The 24915-nt window shown below is 48.9% G+C and overlaps 1 protein-coding gene across 4 annotated transcripts in view; it reads left to right on the top strand.

Moving 5' to 3' along the window:
• The window catches only part of NAT10 (N-acetyltransferase 10), a 43933-nt gene that overhangs the window by 1344 nt on the left and 17674 nt on the right, over positions 1 to 24915 (top strand). For 3 of the 4 annotated variants that reach the window (XM_004436846.3, XM_087423147.1, XM_087423148.1), the window contains exons 2-21: positions 911 to 1033; positions 1454 to 1545; positions 4741 to 4912; positions 6232 to 6354; positions 8189 to 8250; positions 10022 to 10136; positions 10240 to 10347; positions 13898 to 14031; positions 15210 to 15303; positions 15449 to 15547; positions 18371 to 18507; positions 19321 to 19445; positions 20164 to 20314; positions 20595 to 20691; positions 21548 to 21664; positions 22566 to 22667; positions 22762 to 22836; positions 23433 to 23549; positions 24343 to 24476; positions 24658 to 24706. In XM_004436846.3, coding sequence (XP_004436903.1) covers positions 926 to 1033; positions 1454 to 1545; positions 4741 to 4912; positions 6232 to 6354; positions 8189 to 8250; positions 10022 to 10136; positions 10240 to 10347; positions 13898 to 14031; positions 15210 to 15303; positions 15449 to 15547; positions 18371 to 18507; positions 19321 to 19445; positions 20164 to 20314; positions 20595 to 20691; positions 21548 to 21664; positions 22566 to 22667; positions 22762 to 22836; positions 23433 to 23549; positions 24343 to 24476; positions 24658 to 24706 — 2211 coding nt within the window. In that variant the 5' untranslated portion in view covers positions 911 to 925. The remainder of the gene's footprint in view (positions 1 to 910; positions 1034 to 1453; positions 1546 to 4740; positions 4913 to 6231; positions 6355 to 8188; positions 8251 to 10021; positions 10137 to 10239; positions 10348 to 13897; positions 14032 to 15209; positions 15304 to 15448; positions 15548 to 18370; positions 18508 to 19320; positions 19446 to 20163; positions 20315 to 20594; positions 20692 to 21547; positions 21665 to 22565; positions 22668 to 22761; positions 22837 to 23432; positions 23550 to 24342; positions 24477 to 24657; positions 24707 to 24915) is intronic. The other variant, XM_087423149.1, reaches the window with a different exon arrangement.

Below are 24915 nucleotides of genomic sequence, written 5' to 3'. Positions count from 1 at the left end.
ATGTCCATGTTGGGATTGGGAGATTAGAAGGACAGTTAAGGTTAGAGTTCAATTAATGATCTTTATGTTTAGAATGCAGCAAGCATGGGAGTTTTTAAGTAACAGGTCAATTTTATGTTTAGATTATAATATAATCGACACATCTGATGTTTATTTATTATAGTAATGATGCAATATTTTGTCATATGTAACCACAGTAACTTCTGAGGTCCATCTGTACAGGCTTCGGTATGGTTTTCCCTCCTTTGAGGAAACAAGTTGGACATATTTAATTCTAGTAATATTCATTGATTTCTTTTCCTTGATTTTATTAGTAATGCATGTAAATTTAAAAAAAACAAAACTCGAAGAAAATGAAAGAACAAAATAAGAATCACCTGCAATCTCACCATCCAGAAATAACTACTTTACACTTTGGTGTTTTCTTCCAGCCTTTACTTTTCTCTATGTGTTATGTATATGCATAAAAAAATGGTGTCATACTTTATCCTGCCATGTTATCCTCTCATAAGCATCTATATCCTTAGATAATTTTTGAAAATGATTTTGAAAAAGTTTTTTTTGGAAACTGCCTTATTATCCCATAGATATACTATTATATGTTTTAATTATTCTGTTTTTTTGAACATTGTTTCCAGTTTTTAAACACTCCTCAATTGAGGTGTGAATTATAGCTTCCCTGTTGACTTCTTCTGTGGAGGGAACATTTTCCTCACCTCCCAAGCCTCAGTTTCCTAGTTTTAAAAATGAGGCTGATGTCTTCCCTAGGGAGCTGTTTGATGGTTAAGTAGGATGATGCTTAGAAATGTGCACAGCATAGCCGCTAGCCCTGCAGGAGGCAGCCAGCTGATGTTTCTCACCCCTAGTCTGGCGTTCATGCCCGCTTGTGTTGCCTTTCTTTCCGTTTTAGTGATAGTCTTTCACCATGCATCGGAAGAAAGTGGATAACCGGATCCGGATTCTCATTGAGAATGGGGTAGCTGAGCGGCAGAGGTCTCTCTTCGTTGTAGTTGGAGATCGAGGAAAGGATCAGGTAAGACCTGGTAAACGCTTCCTCACTTACCTTTGTGTCTTGTCCCAAAGAGTCCGCATGTTACAGGCCCTCTGGGGTTTCCGCATGCAATGACATTAAGGTCCCTTTGACTGGTTTTCTTTAAGTAAAATGCCTAGTGGGAACCTTCCTTTGTTTCTCAGAAATGACAAATATCTATGTTTAGAATTATTAGCAGACAGGTTAACAGCTTTTGATGCCTGGGGTGGTGGACTGAGCACAAGGTTAAAGTGTATGTGATCTGGCTTCTAGTCCCAGCCTGGGCACTACTTGCCTTGTGACCTTGGGCACTTCTCTTCTCTGGCCCTCAGTTTACTTTCCACATCTGTCAAATGAGGTCTTGGGCCTGGCAGTCTCCAAGGTGTCTTTGGCCCTGAAATTCTGTGACTTTTTCTTTGGCAGGTGGTCATCCTCCATCACATGTTGTCCAAAGCAACTGTGAAGGCTCGGCCTTCAGTGCTGTGGTGTTATAAGAAAGAGCTGGGGTTCAGCAGGTAAGCTTGGCCCTCAAGTGTCCCATATCACATACAGTTCCTGCCCGTGGCTTAAATGCCAGGAACCGATTCCTTGACGTAGTTTTCCAGGGATTGCTAGTGCAGGTCTGTCTCTGAGGACACTCCCAACAGAGAAACTAATGGAGCCGATGTCCTCTCTTTATTCCTGACAATGAGTTTCAGTCCTTTCATGCTAAGTCTCCAGCCCATTTCCTTGCTTTTTGCTGTGATTTTTCTTCCCACTCTTCCAAGCTGATCACACTCATCTAATGCGAGTTCTTCACTTGCCTTTCCGTGCGTCAGAGTTACTCCACATCTTCACTCTCCCTTTTTCCTTCACTTTTGTTTCTGAACCTCATCCCGTGTTCAGAGCAAACCCCTTTGTCCACTCTGGCTCTCTTCTCTCACTTCTTTAGGATCTTTACCTTCTTGTCTGTGCGGACACTCCATACCCCTCTGACACTGTCTCCTTTTCCCTGCAAACATGTTCAGCTTTCTCCATTCTCAAAAAAATGATTAGCTACATACCCAGCTTTCTCCCTCGGGCTAGCATTCTCTCTCATTTTTATTGCCAGACACCGTGAAACAGAAGCCTTTTGCATTTTCCAGTTGCCCTCTTTGCCGTCTGGCTTCTGTCTACCGTTGTGACCCAACTGTGCTCTTGGAAGTCGTCGACAACCTGATGCCCAACGCAGCAGCTTTTCTCCCCCCTCTGCTCCTTTTCAGAGCTCTTCCTCCACCAGCTCACTGCTGTATTTGACAGTGGCTACTCTTATTTCCTTGAAGCTGTGAAACTTAAGACTTCTAGTCATAAGTAGCAGACCTCCAGCATAAAAGCACTTAGACACAAAGGGAATTTATTGAGCTATACGGGATAGCTCATGAAACCTAAGGGGATGAGGTTTCAGCTCTGCCTCAGGGGGGATGGAGAGCCAGAGCGCTGAGGCTTCCAGTCGTTGCTCAGTCTCCCATCTCTGTGTGTCTGCTCTGTTCTTTCCCACTTCACATCAGTCTCCATGGCAGAAACAGCACTTCAGTTTTACGTGTTTCAGGTCCAACCACGTGGATATCAGTCTTGCAAATACTTGTGGAAAGACACCCACCCTGGGGCCAGGGAAGGCGGGGTTGGAAACCTGGCAGTTCTGCCTACAGCTCTGTGTAATGAGGGGTTCTGGGTGTGGAGTGCTGTTCCTTGGCAGATAACCCACTATGTGACCCCCTCAGAATGCTCTCCTTTCTTGGCCTTTCTGGCTCTTACTCAGACCGCCTTCCTGAGCTCTCTGCTTTCCCTTCATCTTATCTCCTGCCCTAAGCCCAGCTGGTGTGTGTGACTCTGTCCTCGGGCCTCTTCTCCCTCCCTCATTCCCCGTTGTGCTTGTCTTTGGTGGTGACTCTGGAATCGTGTCTCCATCTCCAGCTGCTCTGCGTGGTGGTGAGGCTCCCTGCCTTGCTCCTGCCCCTCTTCTGCTCAGGATGCCATTCCACCTCTGCGTCATCACTGTGAAGTGCTCCTCGCTTGTCAGGGCCCGCCTCCTTGGTGAGGCGTTTCCTGAGCCCCTCAGCCATACCTCCTGGCTCCTCCGCCTCTGCAGCATGTGCCTCCTGCTACAGTGCTTGTGCCCTGCCCTCTGTCTCCCTCCGGGTGTAGTCACTCACATGCTGGTCTTTTCTACTTCCCGGTGGTAAGGTCATTTTGTTAGGAGGCCTCTCCTGTTTACCTTTGTGTTTTCCTGTTTTCACTTGATCGGGCATGTTCGTAGGAGGTGCTTAATTCATATTTGTTGATTGAATGTATTGTTAACAGGATCTAAAATTTTTTTAGTTTTACTTAGTACCAAAGGCTAAATTTGATTAGTTCCTATACTTTTGTCTTAAGGAGACTTGATTCTGCCTAAAAGATGCTACATTTTGAGTAAATAGTTTTGCCTTTTAAAAAAAATTATAAAAGCAATATTATTGTAAGAAATATGAAAAATACCGATAAAGTCACAAAGGGAAATAAAAGGCAACCATAATCTCAGCATCTAAGTGTTGTTAGCATTTAGCTGTCTATCACTGGTATGTAGTTTTAAACCATAATTGGTATTTTGGTGTGTATATTATGTCCTATCCAGAGACTTTCATAATTGGGCAGGTAAGCATTTTTAATATGGATTGAGAATAAGGCCTCTTGCCTATCAGCAGAACTGTAAGTTTCTGGGGCTTGTGATTCTCAGTGCTGTTCAGTGAATGTCAGATGGATGTGGAATTAAGCAGTTCACGGTGTTCTGGGCAGATTAGCTTTTCAAACTTAACCCACCTGATTTCACTTTTAAAAACCTCCTCTGTGCCTCTTGCAGCTCTCCCACCCTTCTTGATGTGGCAGAGCATCAGGTTAAAGCTGATGCTCTCTTCTGAACCATGGGTTAAGGCAGAGCCAGAAGGACAGTGGAAATCAACTTGCCCACCTGGCTTGTTTTACAGATGAGGGAGTGGAGGCCCAGGGGAAGGCCTGGGTTCTAGCTATTCAGTTAGAGAACTCTGGTAGAATTTTGATCTGCTGTAATCCCCAGTTCTGGAGCTTTCTTATTCTCTCTTTTCTGTAAAAGAAAGACTTAAATGACAGTTGGATATTCAGGGTTTTTAAGATGAAAGAAAAGTTCGGGGATTTCTGAGAGACGTCCAGATTCCTTTCCAACCCGTATGTCCTCCATCGGTATTATCTCAGATTGGAGCTGCCCTGGAGGACTTGATCCCACAGTCTGGGAAGAAAGTGGATGAATTCATTTAGGAAAAATGAGTAAAGTCCCCTGCTGTCACCATGGCTTTCCCAGGTCCCCAGACAGCATGTAGTTGAAGCACTGGCTGGAGAGTAAGGTGATGAGCCACCTGGGTTCAGTTTCGAGCTCTGTTCTGGCCAGATGTGAGGTTTGGGAACTCTCATTACCCTTCTTTTGAAGTGAAGTATCTGCTGAAGGTGACAGAGCAAAATAGCAGAGTTCGTACACAGGCTTACTGCTGTCTCCCTCCGAAGCCCATCTTCTTAACCAGTCTGCTTCTCCATTTCTTCCCCTGTGAAGTGAGGGGGTTGGCCCTGCAGTGTCCAGGTTCCCTTCTAGCTCTAAAGGTCTAAGTGGGGGATTGTCGAGCCTGTTCCCTGCTCCGCTGTTTCACTGCGCTGGTTAACTGGCTCTCATGGGATGGGGGTGATTGCAGTCACCGGAAGAAAAGAATGCGGCAGCTGCAGAAAAAAATAAAGAATGGGACACTGAACTTAAAGCAAGATGACCCCTTTGAGCTCTTCGTAGCAGCCACAAACATTCGCTACTGCTACTACAACGAGACCCACAAGATTCTGGGCAATACCTTCGGCATGTGCGTCCTCCAGGTGGGTGGCTTCCTCCAGCCTGTGGCTGGGGTCGAGCACTGAGAGTGCTTTGGCTGCTCGGTGCCCCACGGCAGCAGGTGTACAGTAAGGAGAGAAGGTTCTTCTGTACTGCCCTCCCCCAAGCATTACCAGTGGGAGACTTAGCCACTTTCCAAAGGAAACTTGATAACTCACCCCACATAAAAAGAAAACTTTCTACTTAAGGCAGCACTTGTCTAGAGATAACAAAATTGGCTGTGATGCTCTGTCACAACTGGTTCTAACAGCTAAAGCTGATAAAGAAAGCACTGTGAACCTCGGGTGACCCTAGGCCCCCAGATCCTTATTGGAACTGACTGAAGCTTGGTGACCAGTGAGCAGTGGGACTTGTTTTAGCCAAGTGGGTACAGACCTCTGCACTCATATGTCCTATCCAGAGACTTGATGAGCACAACCCCCACCAACACCCTCGACCCCCCTTCCAGTCCTTAAAATCCCCTCACTTTCCCCCCTCAGAGAACCACCTGGTAAATTTATTCACTGGTATGTATGCTCTTGGCAGGCAGATTAATAGACTAAGTTTTGCATTTTCCTTTGTTTTGAGCTCGGGTAGTCTTTGTTTTATTCTTTGATTCTTTGACACCTGTAAACCCCCCTCCTCCAAAAAAAGGAAGACAAATTTAAGCACTAATCTCCACATTTTCGTATTTATTATACACGTGCTACTATGATTACATACATAAAAACATACCTTACAAAATATAAATTAAGAAATGGGGGGGGAAATCATGAATAGAAGTTCTCATTTTTCTGTCTGCATTCCAGTGGGTTGTCCCATACACTGCTGGGTCGCATCCCACCTTGGAGGCCAGAAAGGAGCATTTTGCCTCATTCTCCCCTGATCACTGATGGGTAGGGAGTGTCTTATGCTCGCCACGGTCACCAGGTGCAGTGATGATGGCTCCTGGAAGCAGTGGCTGTCCCACTGCTTGAGTTTGCCAAACAGTGTCAATCTGTAAACATATCAGGAAATGAATGTGGGATGTTTCTGAAATTCACATGTGAATCCATGAAGACTTCCTTCCAGTAGGATTTTATCAGAGATAAGTAGAGACACTTTTGATATATAGAATCAGGGACCCTTGCTCTCCAGGGCTGGGCTGTCTCTGAGTGCCCCTCAGTGAGGGACTCTGACTGTGTGTGTCCTGGTGAGTCGGGTGGGGGATGGGCTTGGTTTGTGCTCTGAAGCCCTCTTTTTATCTTCTCACCTGGCCCTTGGTTAAGCTTCCCTGGGGGTGCTCTTTGCATGACCAGCCCTTTGCAAGGTCTCCTTCTTCCAGGATTTTGAAGCCTTAACTCCAAACTTGCTGGCCAGGACTGTGGAGACAGTGGAAGGCGGTGGGCTGGTGGTCATCCTCCTGCGGACCATGAATTCACTTAAGCAGCTGTACACGATGACCATGGTTAAGTGTCTGTTTTTTAACTTAATTGCGGGGGTTCAAATTAATCTATGTTTTTGCTGTAGCCACTTTCTTTTAAGAACGCTTGTTGAGCAGCTCCCATGAGCGGTCGGCACGTTCTCTGGGCTGGGAGCTCTTTGCACCTAAGGAAACGTCCCAGCAGAGAATCCCAGTGGCCCTGAGTGTGCCCTGGAATCTCTGAATTTCTCGTTGGCTCTCAGCATTTGCACATTCTACACCAGTGAGAGTCAGCAGCTATTATATAGGTAGATTTCTGGAATGGTATTCTGCAAAGAGCCATGCCAGTGCCTAAATCTGTGTATTGCAAAAAAGGGACCACAGGGGCCTGCCCGGTGGCGCAGCGGTTAAGTGCGCGCGCTCCGCTGCGGCGGCCTGGGGTTCGCGGGTTCGGATCCCAGGCACGCACCGACGCACCGCTTGTCAAGCCATGCTGTGGCGGCGTCCCGTATAAAGTAGAGGAAGATGGGCACGGATGTTAGCTCAGGGCAGATCTTCCTCACAAAAAAAAAAAAAAGGCACCATGCACAGACTTCCCCACTGGCCCTCGTCTTAATGGATAATGCAGGAACATTTGTCAGTGCCACTCCTAGTTTGGCAAGAACTTCGAGTCTGGGAGGGGCGGTATTCTCCCAAAGCTGAGGGCATGGTGGAGGCGGCGTGGGGCTGCTCAGTGGATGCAGTGCTGTCTCCCACCAGCAGTACTGCCATGTGGCTGTGATGAGTCCTGCCCGAGGCCCAGCCACGCGGGCAGGATGTTAGGATTTGCTGCGGGGTTTCACAAACTGCGTTTCTGTGATGAAGTGGACTTCTCCCAATCTTAGTAGCTGTGTCCTGTCACTGCCACTCCTCCTGTCATTGCCACCACAGCTCCTCTGGCTTCCTCACAAGTCCTCAGACACACCCAGCACACTCTCTCATCAGGGCCTTTGCACTTGCTGTTCCCACTGGCCTGTCTGCATGGTTTGCCTCCACTGCGGTCACATCCCTGCTCAATATCACCTCCTCAGTGTGGTCTCTCTTCACGTCCTGTGTAGGATACGTCACTCCACCTGTCACTCCTTAACCTGCTTTATTTTTCTTCATAGCATTTGACAACTGCCTAAAGCTCTGTTTGTTTCTTGTCTGTCTTCCTGTACTAGTCTCTGAACTTGCTGAGAGCAGGGGCTAGTTCTCGCTGGTGTACTTCCAGGTGCTGGAAGAGTGCCTGCGTTTAGTCAGACTCGTTCAGTATTGTGAATGAACGAGTGACTGTGCCCACGTCAGTCTGTCTGCTCCGCCTCCCCTCCCACACTGCCTGCTCCCCACCACAGAGGGCCCCCTCACTACCCTGCATAAGGAGTTCCCCTCCACCATTTGCTGTCACTGCTCCTTGTTTTCATTTGTAGCATTTGTCAAAATTTGTACTTTTTTACTCATTTGTTTCCCTCCAGCCATTAGACTATGAGCTCCATAAGAACAGAGGTCATGCTTTATTAAACGCCAGTGTATATGCAGTATGTCTGGCACACAGTTGGCGTGTACGTTTTATGGAATGAATGAATACATTTTATAACACTGGATAAAATGTGGAGAAAGCCAAAGCTGAGGTGAGGGAGGTCTGTTGTAATACGAAACGTTGCATCTCGAGTCTGATCCCAGTCCCAGCAGATAGCGTTTGGCCGGGTCAGCGTGGCGGGTGATGTGGGAGTGGACTTGTCTCCAGCAGCGTCACTGGCGCCTCCTTTGACCCAGGGTCGCTTGAAGAACTCCTTCGCATTTGGACACTGAGCCTCAGCACTACTGGGATGCCTTTGTTAAAGGGCGTTGTCTTTCTTAGGACGTGCATTCAAGATACAGGACGGAGGCCCATCAGGATGTGGTGGGAAGATTTAATGAGAGGTGGGTCTCTAGCATGTTTCTCATCCCTTAATTGTGGGGAGCCGCAGTGGGAGGAATGTTTTTCCTCGGACCCAACGGGAAGCTGTGCTTTTGTCTGAGGGAAGGCAGCACAGGAGTCCAGAATGGTGAGATTCCTGACAGCAGCGGTGGTTGTGAAGCGGACAGGAGGCGGTGAAGGAGAGTGGAGAGCTGGGCTGGGAGACCTAGGTTCTGCCTGCCTTCCGGCCTTAACCAAGTCACTCTCCCTCTCTACATTAGCGCACTCATCTGTCAAAGGGGTGATTTGTCTGGGTTGCCGTTTCCTAAATGTGTTTCACAGAACGCTAGTGTTTTAAGAGGGGCTTTATGACAAGGGTTTTCTGGCCGAATATGTCCAGGAAATGCTGATCCAGTTTTTCCTTTATGAAGAGTCACGGTAGCCTGTCGTGGCCTCTAAAAAGTCTTGCAGCAGCAGGCATCTGCTTAACTGATTGTTTCCCAAGTTTATTTGACCCCAGAGCCCTTTTTTAGGGAACACAAGTTAGCAACCTGTGAAACACCTTAAGAAGCTGTGGCCTAGATCGGTGGTTCTCTATTGGAGCAGTTCTGCCCCTGGGGACACTTGGCAATGTCTGGAGACATTTTGATTGTCATGACTTATGTGGCAGTTCTACTGGCATCTAGTGGGCAGAGGCCAGAGATGCTGCTAAACAGCCTAAAATGCACAGAACAGCCCCCACAACAAAGAATTATCTGGTCCAAAATGTCGGTACTGCTGACGCTTAGAAATCCCGGCCTCCCTGACCCCTAGGGTCTTTCTGATTTTCACTGTCTCTGACGCTTTAACTCAGTAGAAGGAGTAGGCCAAGAGGTGGCCGTGCACTACCAGATAGAACAGAAGCCTGTGAAAGTAGCGCACGATGCTGTGTTCTTGGAGTTGTGGGAGAAGTTTGAATTTTATAGCCAGACATGTTTTTCTACACACAGGAATATTTGTGTTATATTTGTTTTTGTTTTTTTTGTGTGTGAGGAGGATCAGCCCTGAGCTAACATCCATGCCAATCCTCCTCTTTTTGCTGAGGAAGACCGGCGCTGAGCTAACATCTATTGCCAATCCTCCTCCCTTTTTTTTTCCTTTTTTCTCCCCAAAGCCCCAGTAGATAGTTGTATGTCATAGCTGCACATCCTTCTAGTTGCTGTATGTGGGACGCGGCCTCAGCATGGCCGGAGAAGCGGTGCATCAGTGCACGCCTGGGATCCGAGCCCGGGCCGCCAGTAGCGGAGCGCGCGCCCTTAACTGCCAAGCCACGGGGCCGGCCCTGTGTTATATTTCTTAAGGGAGCTTTCATCTCCTCTTCTCCCTTTTATTTTTCTTCCTTGTGGCAGAAGGTAAATCCATTGTGTGTGTGTTGTTTCCCCGTGTGACTGGTGATTCCATGTGGGGTGGGTTTGGAGTTTCCTCATTTAAGGATGGCCTGAGACACCACAGTGCTCAAGAGTGAGCCTAAGAGGGTGTGAGAAGGGCCAGGGACTCGGGGGACAGTGGCAGTTGTGCACAGTAGGAATGCTTGTGATCAGTCTCGAGAGAGTTCCCGGTTTTCTTGCATGCTGTATAAAGCTCGTTCAGGTGCCCTATAGAGGAGGCTCAGAATCATCACGCACTGCTTTCCAGCTGGGTGTTGGCTTTCTCAGAGACCTGTGGGGCCAGTGATTTTCCTGAAGTAAGAGCCTTTGTTGTGTAGACATTGGCCCCCTTTCCCTGACACCTCATGACTGTGGTTTTGTTCCTCAGATTTATTCTCTCTCTGGCTTCTTGTAAGAAATGTCTTGTCATCGATGACCAGCTCAGCATCCTGCCCATCTCCTCCCATGCTGCCAGCATTGAGGCCCTCCCTCCCCAGACCCTGGTGAGTCTCCAGGGGTCCAGGAATGTGGGGGAGGGACGCCGCGTTTTCTGTGTTGGCCCTCCTGCAGCAGTGGGAAACCTCCTCCTCCTCTCCTCTCTGGTAGGATGAGAGTCTTGGTCCTTCTGATCTGGAGCTGAAGGAGTTGAAGGAGAGCTTGCAGGATACCCAGCCTGTGGGCGTGTTAGTGGACTGCTGCAAGACCCTAGACCAGGTGAGTGGCCTTCAGAACCACCCCGCCCCACACGAACAACGCAGAGGTAGAGTGTAGTGTGCAGAAAGCAACAGGAGCGAAGTCAGGACCAGGCAAGCCGTGGCACCTCCCCGGGAAAGAGGCCTTTTCTCTTGCTCGGACTCGTGCATGCAGTGACAGCAGGGCTGTTCTCTTTTGTCTGGGTTCACAGCATAAGTCTAGCGATTAACCTCCTCCTCCACCCCAAGGTAGCAGTTCAGGGAACTGGGAGTCGGGAGATGGGTTAAATTTTTGTTTTTTTTTTTAATTTTATTTATTTATTTTCCCCCCAAAGCCCCAGCAGATAGCTGTATGTCATAGCTGCACATCTCTCCATCTGCTGTATGTGGGACACGGCCCCAGCACGGCCAGACAAGCAGTGCGTCGGTGCGCGCCCGGGATCCGAACCCGGGCCGCCAGCAGCGGAGCGCACGTACCCAACCCCTAAGCCACTGGGCCGGCCCGAGATGGGTTAAATTTAAAGAGGACCCCCCTAGGCACTTTTTCCATGACAGGGTGGTATACCTGTGTCCTTTCATTTAGTTAAGTTTTGATGACATAAAGGTTTTTGCCTGTGCCTTGTACAGAAGTGAGAGGCGAGCCTGAGGCCCCCTTTTCTTACCCCGGTTCCACGGTGAGGCCTGAGGAGGGTCCTCTGGGGTGGTTAAGTACAGACAGCAGGCTGGCGGGAGCTGCCAAGAGGCATTTCTGTGCTCACGGAGGTGGCCAGGGCTAGTAAACTCAGCTTCTGCAGTGGCTCGTGGGCTGTGATGGAAGCTGAATGGGCACAGCCCAGAGGCCTTCAAGCTGTCAGGTGTGTTCAGGGTTCTGGTCCCGCCTCAGCCAGAGACGAGCAGCACAGGCCTCCTGACAGCTCTGCCTTCAGGATGGAAGACAGCTGCAGTGACACCGTCCACTCAGGGCTGAGTCCCAATAGGCAGGTTTCCCTTTGCATTCTGGAAACAGAATCAGCAGCTACATAGCTTTCTATGCCCCCTAGGCTGCAGGCTCTAGGCTGCTTTGAACCATATCCTGGTACCCTCTTTATCACCAAAGAGAGGGAGTGAGAGAGAGGAAAGGGCAGAAGAGGGAGAAACTACAATACCAGTAGTAGTGTGACAAGAAAATAAATGGCCCATGGCAAAAAAAATCAGTAAGTATGAAAGAACGTACATTAAAAATAGAAAGTGGTGTTTCTACTTGGCAGCCCCAATCTGCAGAGACAGCTACTATTAGTAGTTTATTATGTATTTTTCTGGATCTTCTATACAAATAAATGGATATTTTTTAAATATGCAAAGGGTTCATGATGTACAGAGTATAAGTTGTCCCCTGTTAGATATTTGGGTCGATTCCAGCCTTTTTGCTGTTAAAAACAACGCTGTTAGGACATTCTTACAGCTACATGTGTGGGCACTGTCTCTAGGATGAGTTTCCAGGAGGAGAATTGCTGGGTTAGAGTGTGTGTGCATGACAACGGGTGTTGCACAGTTTGTGGAACCACCAACAGTGTAGGAAAGTACCTTTTTCTCTGCAGCCTTGCCAGCACTGGGTACTGTTAAACTTGTCTTTACCAATCTGATATGGGACATAGGATCATTGTAACTCGTGTTGCTTTAATTGCAAGAGAAGCGGGCACCTTTTTCATATAATTACTGATCATCTATTTTTTTGGTTTTTGTTTGTTTTTGTAAACCAGTCTGCTTTTTTATATTGGTTTTTCATTTTAGAATATTATTTTAAAATGCATTTTTAGTCCAGATTTTGTACCTTCTCTCATGTCAGTAGATTTTTCACTTATGTTTCATCAGACTTTATAAGGTCTCCACTCTAAAGGAAACAACAGGGCCGGCCCCGTGGCTTAGCGGTTAAGTGCGTGCGCTCCGCTGCTGGCGGCCGGGGTTCGGATCCCGGGCGCGCACTGACGCACCACTTCTCTGGCCATGCTGAGGCCGCGTCCCACATACAGCAACTAGAAGGATGTGCAGCTATGACATGCAACTATCTACTGGGGCTTTGGGGGGAAAAAATAAATAAATAAAATCTTTAAAGGAAACAACAGAATGGTCAACTACAGCGTTCAGCAAAGGCCCAGCTAAGACAAGCAGGACCTGGGTCCCCTTTGAGTATTTCCATCTGGAGAGACTCTGGCTTCCTGAAGCCCCTCCCCTTTCTTCCCTTCCATATGCCTGGGCCTGTGTCTTCTCAGTGTGTCTGCCCGGGGCACGTAAGGCAACTTCTTCAGCACCATCTGGTCTTCTTCCCAGTCTCACTGGCTTCTTCCCAGGCAGATCCCAGTCGAGGAGCAGAGTCTGGCCCCCGAGTCGTGGTGTGGTTCCTCCTCCCATGCAGTGCAACAGCATCTTGCTTTCCCTTCGGGGTGCCAGGCCTCCTCTATGCCCTGGGCTCAGCAGTGAACAAGAGGGACACCTGCTTCCTGGAGCTTACGTTCTGGTGGGATGGGACAGACAGTGAATCAAGCAAATCGTGAAGTGTGCTACAAGGTGCTGTGTGTGATGGAGAAACCTGAAGAGCCACAAAGAGGCATAGGGAGTGACAGGAGGAGCGGAGGATGCTGTGGGTCCAGATGGGGAGGTCAGGGAAGGCCTCATTTAGAAGGTGATATGTGAGCAAAGACTTGAAAGAGTTGAGAAGGGGAGCACTGTGGCTGTCTGCGGGGAGAGTGCTTCTGGCAGGGGGGTCAGCAAGTACATAGGCCTGAGGTAGTCTACCTCTTGTGCTTGGGACTAACGAGGCTGAGGGCTGAAGCAGAGCGAGAGGAGGAGAGCAGGAGGAAATGACTGAGGTCAGATGGTACAGCCCCGTAGCCTGCTGGAAGGGCTTGGCACTTCCTCTGCAAGAGATGGGGCCAGGGCGGGGTTCTGTTCTTACTCTTAGCACAGCTGCAGAGCCATCCTCAGGCTTAATTTTAAAAGCATCCTTCTGGCTGCTGTGTTGAGTCTAGACTGTAGGGGAAGAAGGGGGAAGCAGAAAGACTAATTAGGAGGCTGCTGTAATAATGAAGGCAGGACAGGGTGATGGCTTCGACCAGAGCAGTAGAGGAGGAGAACAGTGAGGAATGGCAGGGTTTTCATATGTTTTGGAATGAGGAATGGGGAGAAAATGGAGAAGCCTTTTGGCCTAAACAATTGGACTGCTAGCTGGGATGGGGAAGATTGTAGGTGGAGGAGGTTTGAGGGGGACATGAGGCATTCGGTTTAAGTTGGAGATGTTAGACATCCAGGTGGGGATGTGCAGGGGTGGATGCATGTCTATAAGAGTCTGGTGTGTGGGGAAGAGGTCTGGACTAGAGATGTGAATTTGGGGCTTATCCGCAACTAACTGGTATTTAAAGCCTTGAGACTGAGAGGAGATGACCGGAAGTCCAAGTGCTGAGCCTTGGTCTCCACCTGTAAGAACTGCCCCCTTTTCTGCAGCCTTGGCGTTAGGCTGACCTCTCCATGGAGATGGTGGCAGGTGGCTGCGAGCTCGCCTTTCTTAGAGCTCGCCTCATATATTTCTCTTTCCACAGGCCAAAGCTGTCTTGAAATTCATTGAGGGGATCTCAGAGAAGACCCTGAGGAGTACAGTGGCGCTCACAGCCGCCCGAGGAAGGGGAAAGTCCGCAGCCCTAGGCTTGGCCATTGCTGGGGCAGTGGCTTTTGGGTAAGGGCATCCGGTTCCCCATCTTCAGGAACTCTGGGCTCTTAGGAGCAGTGTGCAGGATTAGGGGTCACGACTGGGACACTGTTCCTGGGTGTGAGCCAGCTCCTGTGTGACTCTTCTAGGTCTTGGGTTCCTGTCTAGAAACAGCAACACTGTGTCCCCCAACCCCCCAGATGTGCACATGTCTGTGTGTAGCACACACGGACACACACACTGGGGCCTTTGTGAGCACTGAAGTTGAATAAACACACAAAAGCAGAGAAATGGGGGAAGGAACTTTTAAACTCTCAGGAGATGAGCATGTGTGAGACCAGCTCTGCAGGCTGAGGAGGGTACATGTTTGACATTTGAATGATGTGGTCAGTAGAAGATCGTGTTTGCTTCCCAGGAGCTGCCTTTGGGTGTGGTGCTACTTTCCATTGTTTTGCCCTGGGCGGAAGATTTAGGCAATGACCAGTAGAGCGTGTGCTTCCAGCTTCACAGACATCGATAGTGGGCCCAGAATTGACCACGTTCCCCTGTGTGCATTGTGTCCCTGGGTGCTTCTGATAGCTCCATGAGCATGGTTAACGGATAAACCTTGGCTCAGGGAGGTTCAGGGACCCACCCAGGATCCCCCAGCAAGTCAGGGCCTGAAGCGCTGGGCTGAGCCAGCTCCTGACTCCTCGTCCTTTGTTCTTCCTGCTGCTTCAGCGGTTCCCCTGGGGCCTTGAGCCATCAGCATCCTTTACACTCAGCAAGGGTCCCTTGGAGGTTCCCTGCAGCCTTGGCCTGAGCACCGATTAGCTCCCCAGCTTCCCAGTTTGACCCCTCTCAGCATGGCTGGTGACAGGTTTCCCGGACACAGGGTCAGGAGCAGTGTGCCGGTTCTGCTGAGGGGTTGTCCCCGCGGCGTCTCGGCCATGCGCTTTCTCCGTGTGGCCTGACTGCCAGGACACGCTGCCTTCACGTTGATGACGTGTCTGCCTTAGTTTGGGATGAAAAATATCCTCAGGTCTGGAGTCGCTTTACTTTTCCTCCCAAAAAGTATCCTGACTTCCTGCTATTATCTCTAGTTATCACCTATGCAATGGGCAAACAAAAACGCTTTCTTTTTTCTTAGGTTCCTTAAACATACCTTAGATTTCCTAATTACTTAAAAAATTACTTAAAAATCTTCCTCTTCTTTTGTTCAACAGGTACTCCAATATCTTTGTTACCTCCCCAAGCCCTGATAACCTCCACACTCTGTTTGAATTTGTATTTAAAGGATTTGATGCTCTGCAGTATCAGGTGAGAAATTAGGATAAGAATTTATTTGATTCAATGCTGGGTTTAGATCCAGGCAGAGTCTTTAGAATGCAACCTTACTTTCTGAATATTTAGTTTCTAAAGCTTGTTTCTAAACTTTGTCATTGGTTTGACTCTTTCCCCTCAGGAGCATCTGGACTATGAGATTATTCAGTCTCTAAATCCTGAATTTAACAAAGCCGTGATCAGAGTGAACGTATTCCGAGAGCACAGGCAGACCATCCAGGTGAGCCTCGTTCTGAACCCTGTGTGTGGGGCCATGTCCCGCTGTGTGTGAATGGCTCTAAGATGTTGTCTTTTGTAGTCATTTTACGTCCTGTCAAATTGCATGTCGTTTAGACGTTGCTGCTGGTTTATGATAAACCTGTTACAGATTTTCAGCCTCTTCTGAAGAAAAACACTCAAGTAAACTATCAAATGTATGTAGCCAGATTGGAAAGTTGTAGTTTTTGTCCCTTGAAAATTCAGTAAGTGGGTTTGTGAGTATGCTAATTGGCTAAAAGAAATATAATCATTGTTCTGACATCAGTTCTAATTTTGCTTAGTTACAGCAGGTTTTGAAATGGTTCATCTGTAACTAGGACAATAACTTCACGATTTAAAAGAAAAAAAGAACTTTGCAAAATGTACTCTGAATCTTTGCGGTTTAGCCAGTGGCCTGTTTTCCCTTTTGAACAGTGTTTTCTCTGAAAGCTCTGTAAATGTCCAGTGCTCTGTAAGCCTGAGTGGTCTGCACCTGTCCACAGGCTGCAGTGTTGTTAAATCATAGAGAAGCATCGGGGTGACAGGCTTGCAGAAGGACGGAGACCCACAGGCTCCTAGTACAGTAGGTTCATGGATTATTTGTGGAGTTGGGTTGGGGGAGAAGTGGGCCAGGTATGGGCAGTTTATGCCCTTGACTTTTATACCTGTCAAGGCAAGTGTATATGCCTGTCAGGGAGGGATAGCTTTCCTCAGAGGTCCAGGTTATAAATAATGGTCAGTGTTTATGCCTTTTACCTAAGGATCTCAACTTTTTTCTTACTAGGTCTCTTCCTAGAATCTCTTCATTCTGTACGTTTCTTCCCACTTTTGTCATATTCTTTCAGGTGAGAGGAGGCCAGACTGATGTTGGGGTGGGCTGGGGCGGGTGGCAGGCTGAAGGCAATGAGAGTACAGAGACCTGTTAAAACTCAAGAGAAATACACAAACCAAAGGAGAAAAGCCTTTCCCTAGAATGCCCGGCTGGCCCTTGCCGCCGCTTGGATTTGTAATCAGAGACCCTCTCAGTTTACCAGAGTCATTTTGTCTGCAGACTGGAGTTTCAGCACAGAAGAGGGGACCTGACTTTATGAGGCTCCATTTGTGTCCCTTTGAGGACTCTTCTTCCTTGCTGGAAATTGAAAAAAAGAAGAATATTAAAGTCTGCTCTGCCTCTCCAGGGGGCTGCTTTCTGCTGCTTTTATGAGGCACTTGTTTTGTTTTTCCCCTTAAGAGTCTAAGACCTGGGGCCCTACTGAGGAGGTGTGTCCTGCTGTTGGAAATGAGGGGTCGCTGTCTCCCTGACCCTGCAACTTCTAGCAAAGCAGTTAGAAAATCTTATTTGTAATGAAATACTTCAAATGTACAGGAAAGTGCAGAGACCAGTATAACACTCAGGGGACCATCACTCGGGCTTAAGAAATGTTGACATTTTGCTATTTGCTTTGTTTGTTTCATATTTTCAAAGTCATTTATAGTTTTGTTTTAAAGATCTAAAACATCACAGACACAGTTGAAGTCCCTCTTGTACCCTCCCGTCTGTTCCCTTCTATCATTCCCCATAGGTAACTCGACTCTGAGATTGGTATGTTTCCTTTCAGTTCATGTGTTTATGTTTCACTACATAATTATGTATCCATAAATGGTAATGTACTGTACTCATCATTTTTCAGGTTGCCTGTTTTTACTGAACATTTGTTTTTAAGATTTGTCCCGATTGAAGCCTGTAGATCTGGTTGATTCATGTTTAAGCACTATATGAGTATACCACAGTTTATTTATGTTTTTAGAAGTGGAATTGTTGGGTTTTAGGGTATGCGTAGATTTCCAGCTTTCTTGGATTTTGCCAAATTCTCCCTCAAAGTGTTTGCACAAATTTGCCTTCCTACCAGCACTTTTCTGAGTCTTTATTTCCCCAAGTCCTCACCAACACTGGCTGTTGTACAGCTCTTTAAGTTTGCCTGTCTGCATGTGAATGACATGGGGTCTCCTTGTTATCTTCAGCATTGCACTGATTACTGGTGAGGTTGAGAATCTTTGTTTTTTATGTTAATTGGCTATTCAGGTTTTCTATCCTGTAAAATCCCTTTCATGGGCCTTTTGCAAACTTTGAAAATAGCAGGAAGCCCTGAAGAACTGGGAGTTGTTTATACGCATAAGGATGCCAAGCTTATGGCAAGTTGGTGGCCAAGCTAATAATACCCATAAGGATGTATGAGTGTGTGTGTATATTAAGGAGGGAAGAAGTCTTAGAAGTGTCCCCACCAGTGCAGGGAGACTTCGCTTTATGAGGACAGTATCAAAGCAGGGGGCACAGTAGCAGCGTGTGGGAGATGCTGGAGAAACCTGACGTCCTCCCGTTAGCCACCGCTGGGACCCAGCTTGCCTTGGGCTCACTGGCCAGAGTGAGGCTGGGAGAAGCAGGAGAAGACAGACAAGAGAGTGGAGAGGCAGGCACCATCTGTCAGCACTGGGCCAGGGACCAGGCAAGGCGTTCCTACAGTTACCTGATTTTCTTCTCAACCAACCATCAGATAGGTGTTTCCTCCATTTTCCGGCAGAGGAATCGGAGGCTCCGTGAGATAAGTGACCCATCCAGGGTCATAACAATTGGTAGTGGAACTGTTTGAACCCAGGTGTCTGACTCCATGCTCATTCCATTTTGCCCTGCCAAGGAAAAGTGGAAAGAAGAATGAGAGAAAGAAGAAATGGGAAGGGCAGAGAGAGGAAAGAGAGCAGCCTTGGTGGTGCCTCACCAGTGGCGTTAATCATAATATAAGCTAATAATGTAAATTTTTCTTTCCCGCAGTATATACACCCTGCGGATGCTGTGAAGCTGGGCCAGGCTGAACTGGTTGTGATTGATGAAGCTGCCGCCATCCCCCTGCCCCTGGTGAAGAGCCTCCTGGGCCCCTACCTTGTTTTCATGGCATCCACCATCAATGGGTAAGGCACCTGGGGGAGAGTTGTTGTCCCACTGTAGGGGACAACGTCTTGCTGATTAGGTGGCACATAATGTCTGTGTCCTGGGCCTGGGCAGGTATGTCTCATTCCCAGAGTCGGAGTCTTTGGGCTGCTTCAATCTCTCCTGGGGCTCCTGTAAACAGGAGCTGGCCTCTTAAAAATCAACTGTAACTCACTTCTGGTCTGACATTAAGTGGGCAGCACAAGACTGAAGAAATTCATAACCCAGGTGACGTCTGTCTCCTGTCTGTAGGCCTGATCAAGTTTTAGAGAGTACATGGATGGCAATACTAATGGTTGATATCTGAGAATTATGTGAAAATATAGATTAAAATAACTGTATAATTAGCATAAGAAAGTAGGCTTATAGTGACTCAAGAGGTTTTTAAAAATTTTTTTTTTGCTTGAGGAAGATTTGCCCTGAGCTAATATCTGTTGCCAATCCTCCTCTTTTTGCTTGAGGAAGATCAGCCCTGGGCTGACATCTGTGCCAGTCTTCCTCTATTTTGTATGTGGGTTGCTGCCACAGCATGGCTTGACGAGTGGTGTGGGTCTGCGCCCGGGATCTGAACCCATGAACCTGGGCTACTGAAGTGAAGCACGCCAGACTTAACCACTATGCCATGGGGCCAGCCCTTAAAATTTTGAAATCCGGCATACCTTGGAGATGTTGCAGGTTTGGCCATATCCTGGGGAGCAGTAGGGGGTGTGTCGGCAGGGTGAGGAGGTAGCACTCTGTCCCTCCTAGAAAGTGGGTTTAGGAGCTGTGCCTGATTCCTTTGCTTTTGCTCCTAGCTACGAGGGCACTGGCCGGTCCCTGTCCCTCAAGCTAATTCAGCAGCTCCGTCAGCAGAGTGCCCAGAGCCAGATCAGCACCACGGCTGAGAATAAGACCACGACCACAGCTAGACTGGCATCAGGTACCCCTGGAGCTGCGATTGGGGCCTGCAGTGCACAGCCAGTCTCCTCAGACTCACTGGCTCCTTCCCCTTGTGACACCATGGGCAGTACCATACCTTCCTCCCGTCAGGCAGAGAGGCTGAGTCCCTGGGAGGTGAAGCTGCTTTTGTTCGAGGAACAGCAAGGCAGTGACCAGATGGGAGCCTGATTTGGGCCTTCTGGGCTAGGCCCTTGTTTGTCACCATCTCCGGCTATTGTTGCATTGATGTAGTGAGGTCCCTTTGGGTTGGTGTCATGGCAAGCTGGACATTCACCAGAACAATTTTTTTTATTTTTTTAATTTTTGGTGAGGAAGATTGGCCCTGAGCTAACATCTATTGCCAATCCTCCTCTTCTTGCCTGAGGAAGATTGTCCCTGAGCTAACATCTGTGCCCATCTTCCTCTATCTTGTATATGGGACGCCACCACACCGGGGCTTGATGAGTGATATGTAGGTCCACACCTGGGATCTGAACCTGCGAACCCTGGGCTGCAGAAGCGGAGTGTGTGAACTTAACCATTATGCCACCAGGCTGGCCCCTATACCAGAACAATTTAAAACCACTCATTTTAAAGTCTCGAGCCGTGTTTCTAGGGGCACCATGTGGCAAAGATAAAGTAGAATGTTTGCCTTGCTCTTTCAGACAAAACGTGTGTAATCATTGTTTCTCGTGGTGTGTGTGTGTTGTGGGGGACAGCGCGAACGCTGCACGAGGTCTCCCTGCAGGAGTCCATCCGATACGCCCCTGGGGATGCAGTGGAGAAGTGGCTGAACGACTTGCTGTGCCTGGATTGCCTCAACATTACTCGGATCGTCTCAGGCTGCCCCTTACCTGAAGCCTGTGAGCTGTATCCTCCTGGATGTCGTTTGCCCTGTGAGAGGGAGGGGGTCGATGAAAGAATTGCACACAAGGATTTGGCCCTTTGTTTCACAGGCTCTGCTCTAGGGAGAGGGGCAGGTCGAACATTCTCGATCTCCCTTCTCTTCCTTCCCTCATGTGTTTCTGCTTAGGACATGGCCCTTCTTCCCACGCTGAGGGAAATCCACATAGCTAGGTGACCCTGGGAAGTAGGATGTCCTGTTGGAGGCTCTCTTTGATTTATTTTGGTTGCTTAACTCCAGACCCAGCTACTATGTTAATAGAGATACGCTCTTTTGCTACCACAAGGCCTCTGAAGTTTTCCTCCAAAGGCTTATGGCCCTCTATGTGGCTTCTCACTACAAGGTAACTGCAACCAGCCCGTGGTGAACTTCAGCAGTGCGCTTTAGCACCTGGCCGTCGGCTTTAACTTGGGATTTCACATCTTATATGACCCAGTGCCTCGGGTGCCCATTCCACTGGGACTTGAATGTCCTGAGGTTGGCAGGGTCTGCTGGTCTTGCTGGACGGGTTGCGTTTCCCACTGTTGCTCAGGCTCGTCTTGGGCTTCTAGCTCTGCATGCAGAGTGTGGAGTTCCTGCACGTAGCTCCATGCGTAGTATCTGGAGAGAGTGGAAAGCTTGGCCCAGTTTAAAAGGGGACTCCTGCTTCTCGCTTGTCTGCTGACCTGATGGGCTGAGAGGACACAGTAGTTGTAACCAGCTGGTGCTGTCTGAGACTAGCCTCATGCCTCAGGGCTATTTTTAAGGAGTAGTGAATGAGAGTTCAGAATATTTGAAAGTCTTAAAAACTAAAGGGTACAATGGAAAGGACACTTTTTGAGTGTCTAGGTAGCATTTTTATGAACACCCTTTAGTGGAAGGCTGAAGAGTTGGTGTTAGAAGTGGTGACAGGTTTTCTTGAAATTGCAGCTTCTTGTCAGGAGACAGTTCACTTCCCAGCTGTGAAATGCGTAGTGCTAACTAAGCAGTTCTCTGCCCCGCACTCAGGGTGAGGTGACAGCAGACGGTTGAGGCTAAGTCCCTTGTAAGCTGTTACCAAGAGTCTTGGGCTAGCTGGTACTAGGAGGGCGCCGTGCTGGCTCCAGCCCATCGCTTGGTTTTGGGGGAGGTGATACGCTGGTCATCTGATGACTGCAGAGTGGCCTCTTGAGTGAGGAACAGAAGAGGAGTGCTCGCTGACCTGTGTTTGTGCCTCACAGAACTCTCCCAACGACCTCCAGATGCTCTCTGATGCACCTGCTCACCACCTCTTCTGCCTTCTGCCTCCCGTGCCCCCCACCCAGAATGCCCTTCCTGAAGTGCTGGCTGTCATCCAGGTACAGAAGCAGAGGCGTCCTTGTGGCACTGATTTGGGGAACCACTTAGGCATCAGGGATTAATGGCTCAGTAACTGCAGTGTGGGGGAGGGGTGGCTGTTGATTCTGGGTCTAGTGCAAGATGGCTGGGTGTATCGAGTGTATCAAGGCAGGCGATGAGGGGGCATCGAAGAAAGCACCACTGACGGCAACCGAAAGCCCTGCTGTGCGTGGGCAGGTGCAAGTCAGAACTGGCCACTTGTATTTTGACTCATAGCTCCTCCTAAAGCAGAACCTGTTTTTGGTCCTTCTTGATTACAAAAGCAATACGTGGTATTTGTAACATTGGAAGACACAGATTGGAAAAAATAATGTTTTAATACCTGGCATGTATTTATGCATTTCTGTGTTTTTCCATTTCATAAACGTGGGATCATAGTGTGTGGTAATCTGCTTCTTTATTTTGCAGTGTGTCAAATATTCATAATCTGCATAATTTTTAAAGGCTGCATTGTATTTCATTATGTGCACGTACCGTACTGTGTGTAACCATTCTCCTGTTAGACAGACACCTAAGTCATTGTGAATTTGTACTGTTCTGTACAGAGCCGCATGAGCACCCTGTGTCTTAACTGACGTGCACACATGCCCACCACGCGTGGAAACCCTCTTCTGATGTGCTTTTTGCCCTTTGAGCCAGGAGGATGTCAGTATACTGCCTCGTTAGTGACAGTGTGAGGGTGCTCACGGGGCATCGTAATGAAACTTCCACTGGAAATGGATGGTCGGTTACAGGCTGCAGGCTGAACTGCAGTGAATCAGCTGGCCTTGGGAGAGGCAGCAGAACGCGGACGATGTTCTGTGAGTGCGCCCTGTCCCTGGAGCCGGCTCTCCTGTCTGCCCTGCCCTGCTTCCCCCACAGGTGTGCCTCGAGGGGGAGATTGCGCGCCAGTCCATCCTGAACAGCCTGTCTCGAGGCAGGAAGGCTTCGGGGGACCTGATTCCATGGACAGTGTCAGAACAGGTGATGCGCTTCCTTGGGATGTCTGGGTGAGGGAAGCTGGCAGTGTCGCAGGAGGGTTTTATTGCTAAGTTACTGGCTTGTGTCTCCCACACAGTTCCAAGATCCGGACTTCGGCGGCCTTTCAGGGGGAAGGGTTGTTCGCATTGCTGTTCACCCGGATTATCAAGGGGTAACGTGTCCTTGTGCCTCTCAAACCTGGTGTGCTGCTGTTAGCTGCAGCCGTGCTGCTGGCAGCTCGTGAGGGCAGATGTACTTGGTTGTTTGAATAGGAATCTGGTCAAGGAGTAAGCAGTTCCAGGTCCTCCTCTGCTATGGACAGTTGGCCTGGGGCTGGGGGTAGGGGGGTGGACAGCATGATCCTGTATGCTGGCTCTTCCGTTGTGAGGACAGGGGAGTTGTGAACCAGGTCTACTTGGCACAGTCACCTCCCGTCTCTTAGACATCCCCACTGAGGACTGAGCTGTAGAGATGTCAGTGTTGGGCTTGCTGATCTATGGACCAGCAGGCACGGCCACCCATCCTCACGCTCCAGTGGCAGATGGGCTGTCCTTGATGGGCTCGACAGTGCCAGAGCAAGGGTCATACTATGCTCAGTCTTAGGGTCTCTGCTTTGACTCCTTGAGGGATTTCATTGGTTTTCTTTGCCAAGCACAGTTTGACTCAGAGTGAAGGCTTTCTAGAAGCAGTGCAGGACGTAGAAGTGGTTCACACTGACTAGGAACAACTCCCTTCCCTCTGCCTGTTTCCCTCCGTGTCTGCTCACAGATGGGCTATGGCAGCCGAGCTCTGCAGCTGCTGCAGATGTACTACGAGGGCAGGTTCCCTTGTCTGGAGGAAAAGGTCCTTGACACGTCACAAGAAATTCACACTGTCAGCAGCGAGGTAAGCATTTTTTGGCCAAATAGATAACTCTGGGTCTCAGGAGCATCGTCAAGAGCTGTCTGGTGGTCTGGGCTCTCTGAGCAGTAGGGGATTTCCTCTCTCATTTTGGAGTAGCTGCTGCTTTGGCTAACACTTAAGGCTGAGAACCTCAGATCAGCATCATCAGCATTTGGAAACTTGTTAAAAATGCCAGTTCGTGAACCCTGCCATAGACCTCCCGAGTCAGAAGCTCTGGGGTGGGACCAGAACTTTGTCTTAATAAGTTCCCAGCTAAAAACCACCGCTCTACAGTCTCCTCCTCTTAGTACTAAACCCAGACTGAAGAAAGGTCTGTCCTTCTTGGTAAGAATGATTAATGCTAGGAACTGTGACGGCTTTTCACACACATTCATTTGATTTTCGCAGCGTATCTGTTCAGGGAGTGGGGAAGGGGCTTATACTCAGGGCCAGGCTCACAGGTTTGTCCCTCCCCAGTCACAGAGCCATCTGGTGACGGGCCTGGATCTTCAGCCCCCATCGCCAGGCTGTCTCTCAGTAAATCCGTCAGGCATTTCTAAACTTTGGGGCTGTTTTCCTGCTCTCTGGGTTCCGAGCAGTGATTCCACACGTCCAGGGGTTTGGTATGCTTGGGAGTGACCACTGGATTTAGTGGTGTTCCTGTATTTTAAAAGCCACAGGAACAAATCAAGAAACGTGTCCAGTTTTTCTTGTGTTCAGTCCAGAGCCCGGTGTGGCATGGGTGCTTGGGAATGTCACTGACCTCCCTCTGCCGGGGGCCTGTTCTCTTCTGCAGGCCGTCAGCTTGTTGGAAGAGGTCGTCACTCCCCGGAAGGACCTGCCTCCCTTACTCCTCAAACTGAACGAGAGGCCGGCTGAGCACCTGGATTACCTGGGTGTGTCCTATGGCTTGACCCCCAGGCTCCTCAAGTAAGGGTTTGCCTCCCCTGCATCACCCCCTTGGCCTTGTGTCCTGTGTCCTGAACGTGAGAGTCTGTGAGCCATGTGTCTGCCATCTGTGGACTACCTGCTCCCCTGGCCCTTCCCGTCTGTATCTGTCACCACTCCCAGAAGGCACTCACAATGACCTGCTCTCTTTGTATCTTTGCAGGTTCTGGAAGCGAGCTGGGTTTGTTCCTGTTTATCTGAGACAGACCCCGGTGAGTGAGGCATCTGGCAGAGGAGGGGTATGGGTTTGCAGTTCTGGTTGGTGGCAGGTCTGTCCTTGCACAGAGCCCAGGTGCCTCCTGCTGTGCTCTCAGCAGGTGTGCCTGTTCTCCAGGAGGTTTGTTCTGCTGGACTCAGAACAGCCGTCCTCGCTGAGTGGCCCCATGGTCACCATTCATTCCCCCACCATGCAGTGCACGCC

The sequence above is a fragment of the Ceratotherium simum genome, chromosome 34, assembly GCF_057802395.1.
Source record: "Ceratotherium simum simum isolate JZ-2026a chromosome 34, ASM5780239v1, whole genome shotgun sequence".
Classification (NCBI taxonomy): domain Eukaryota; kingdom Metazoa; phylum Chordata; class Mammalia; order Perissodactyla; family Rhinocerotidae; genus Ceratotherium; species Ceratotherium simum.
Note: the sequence above shows the minus strand (reverse complement) of the source record. Positions and strands in the feature narration are given on the sequence as shown.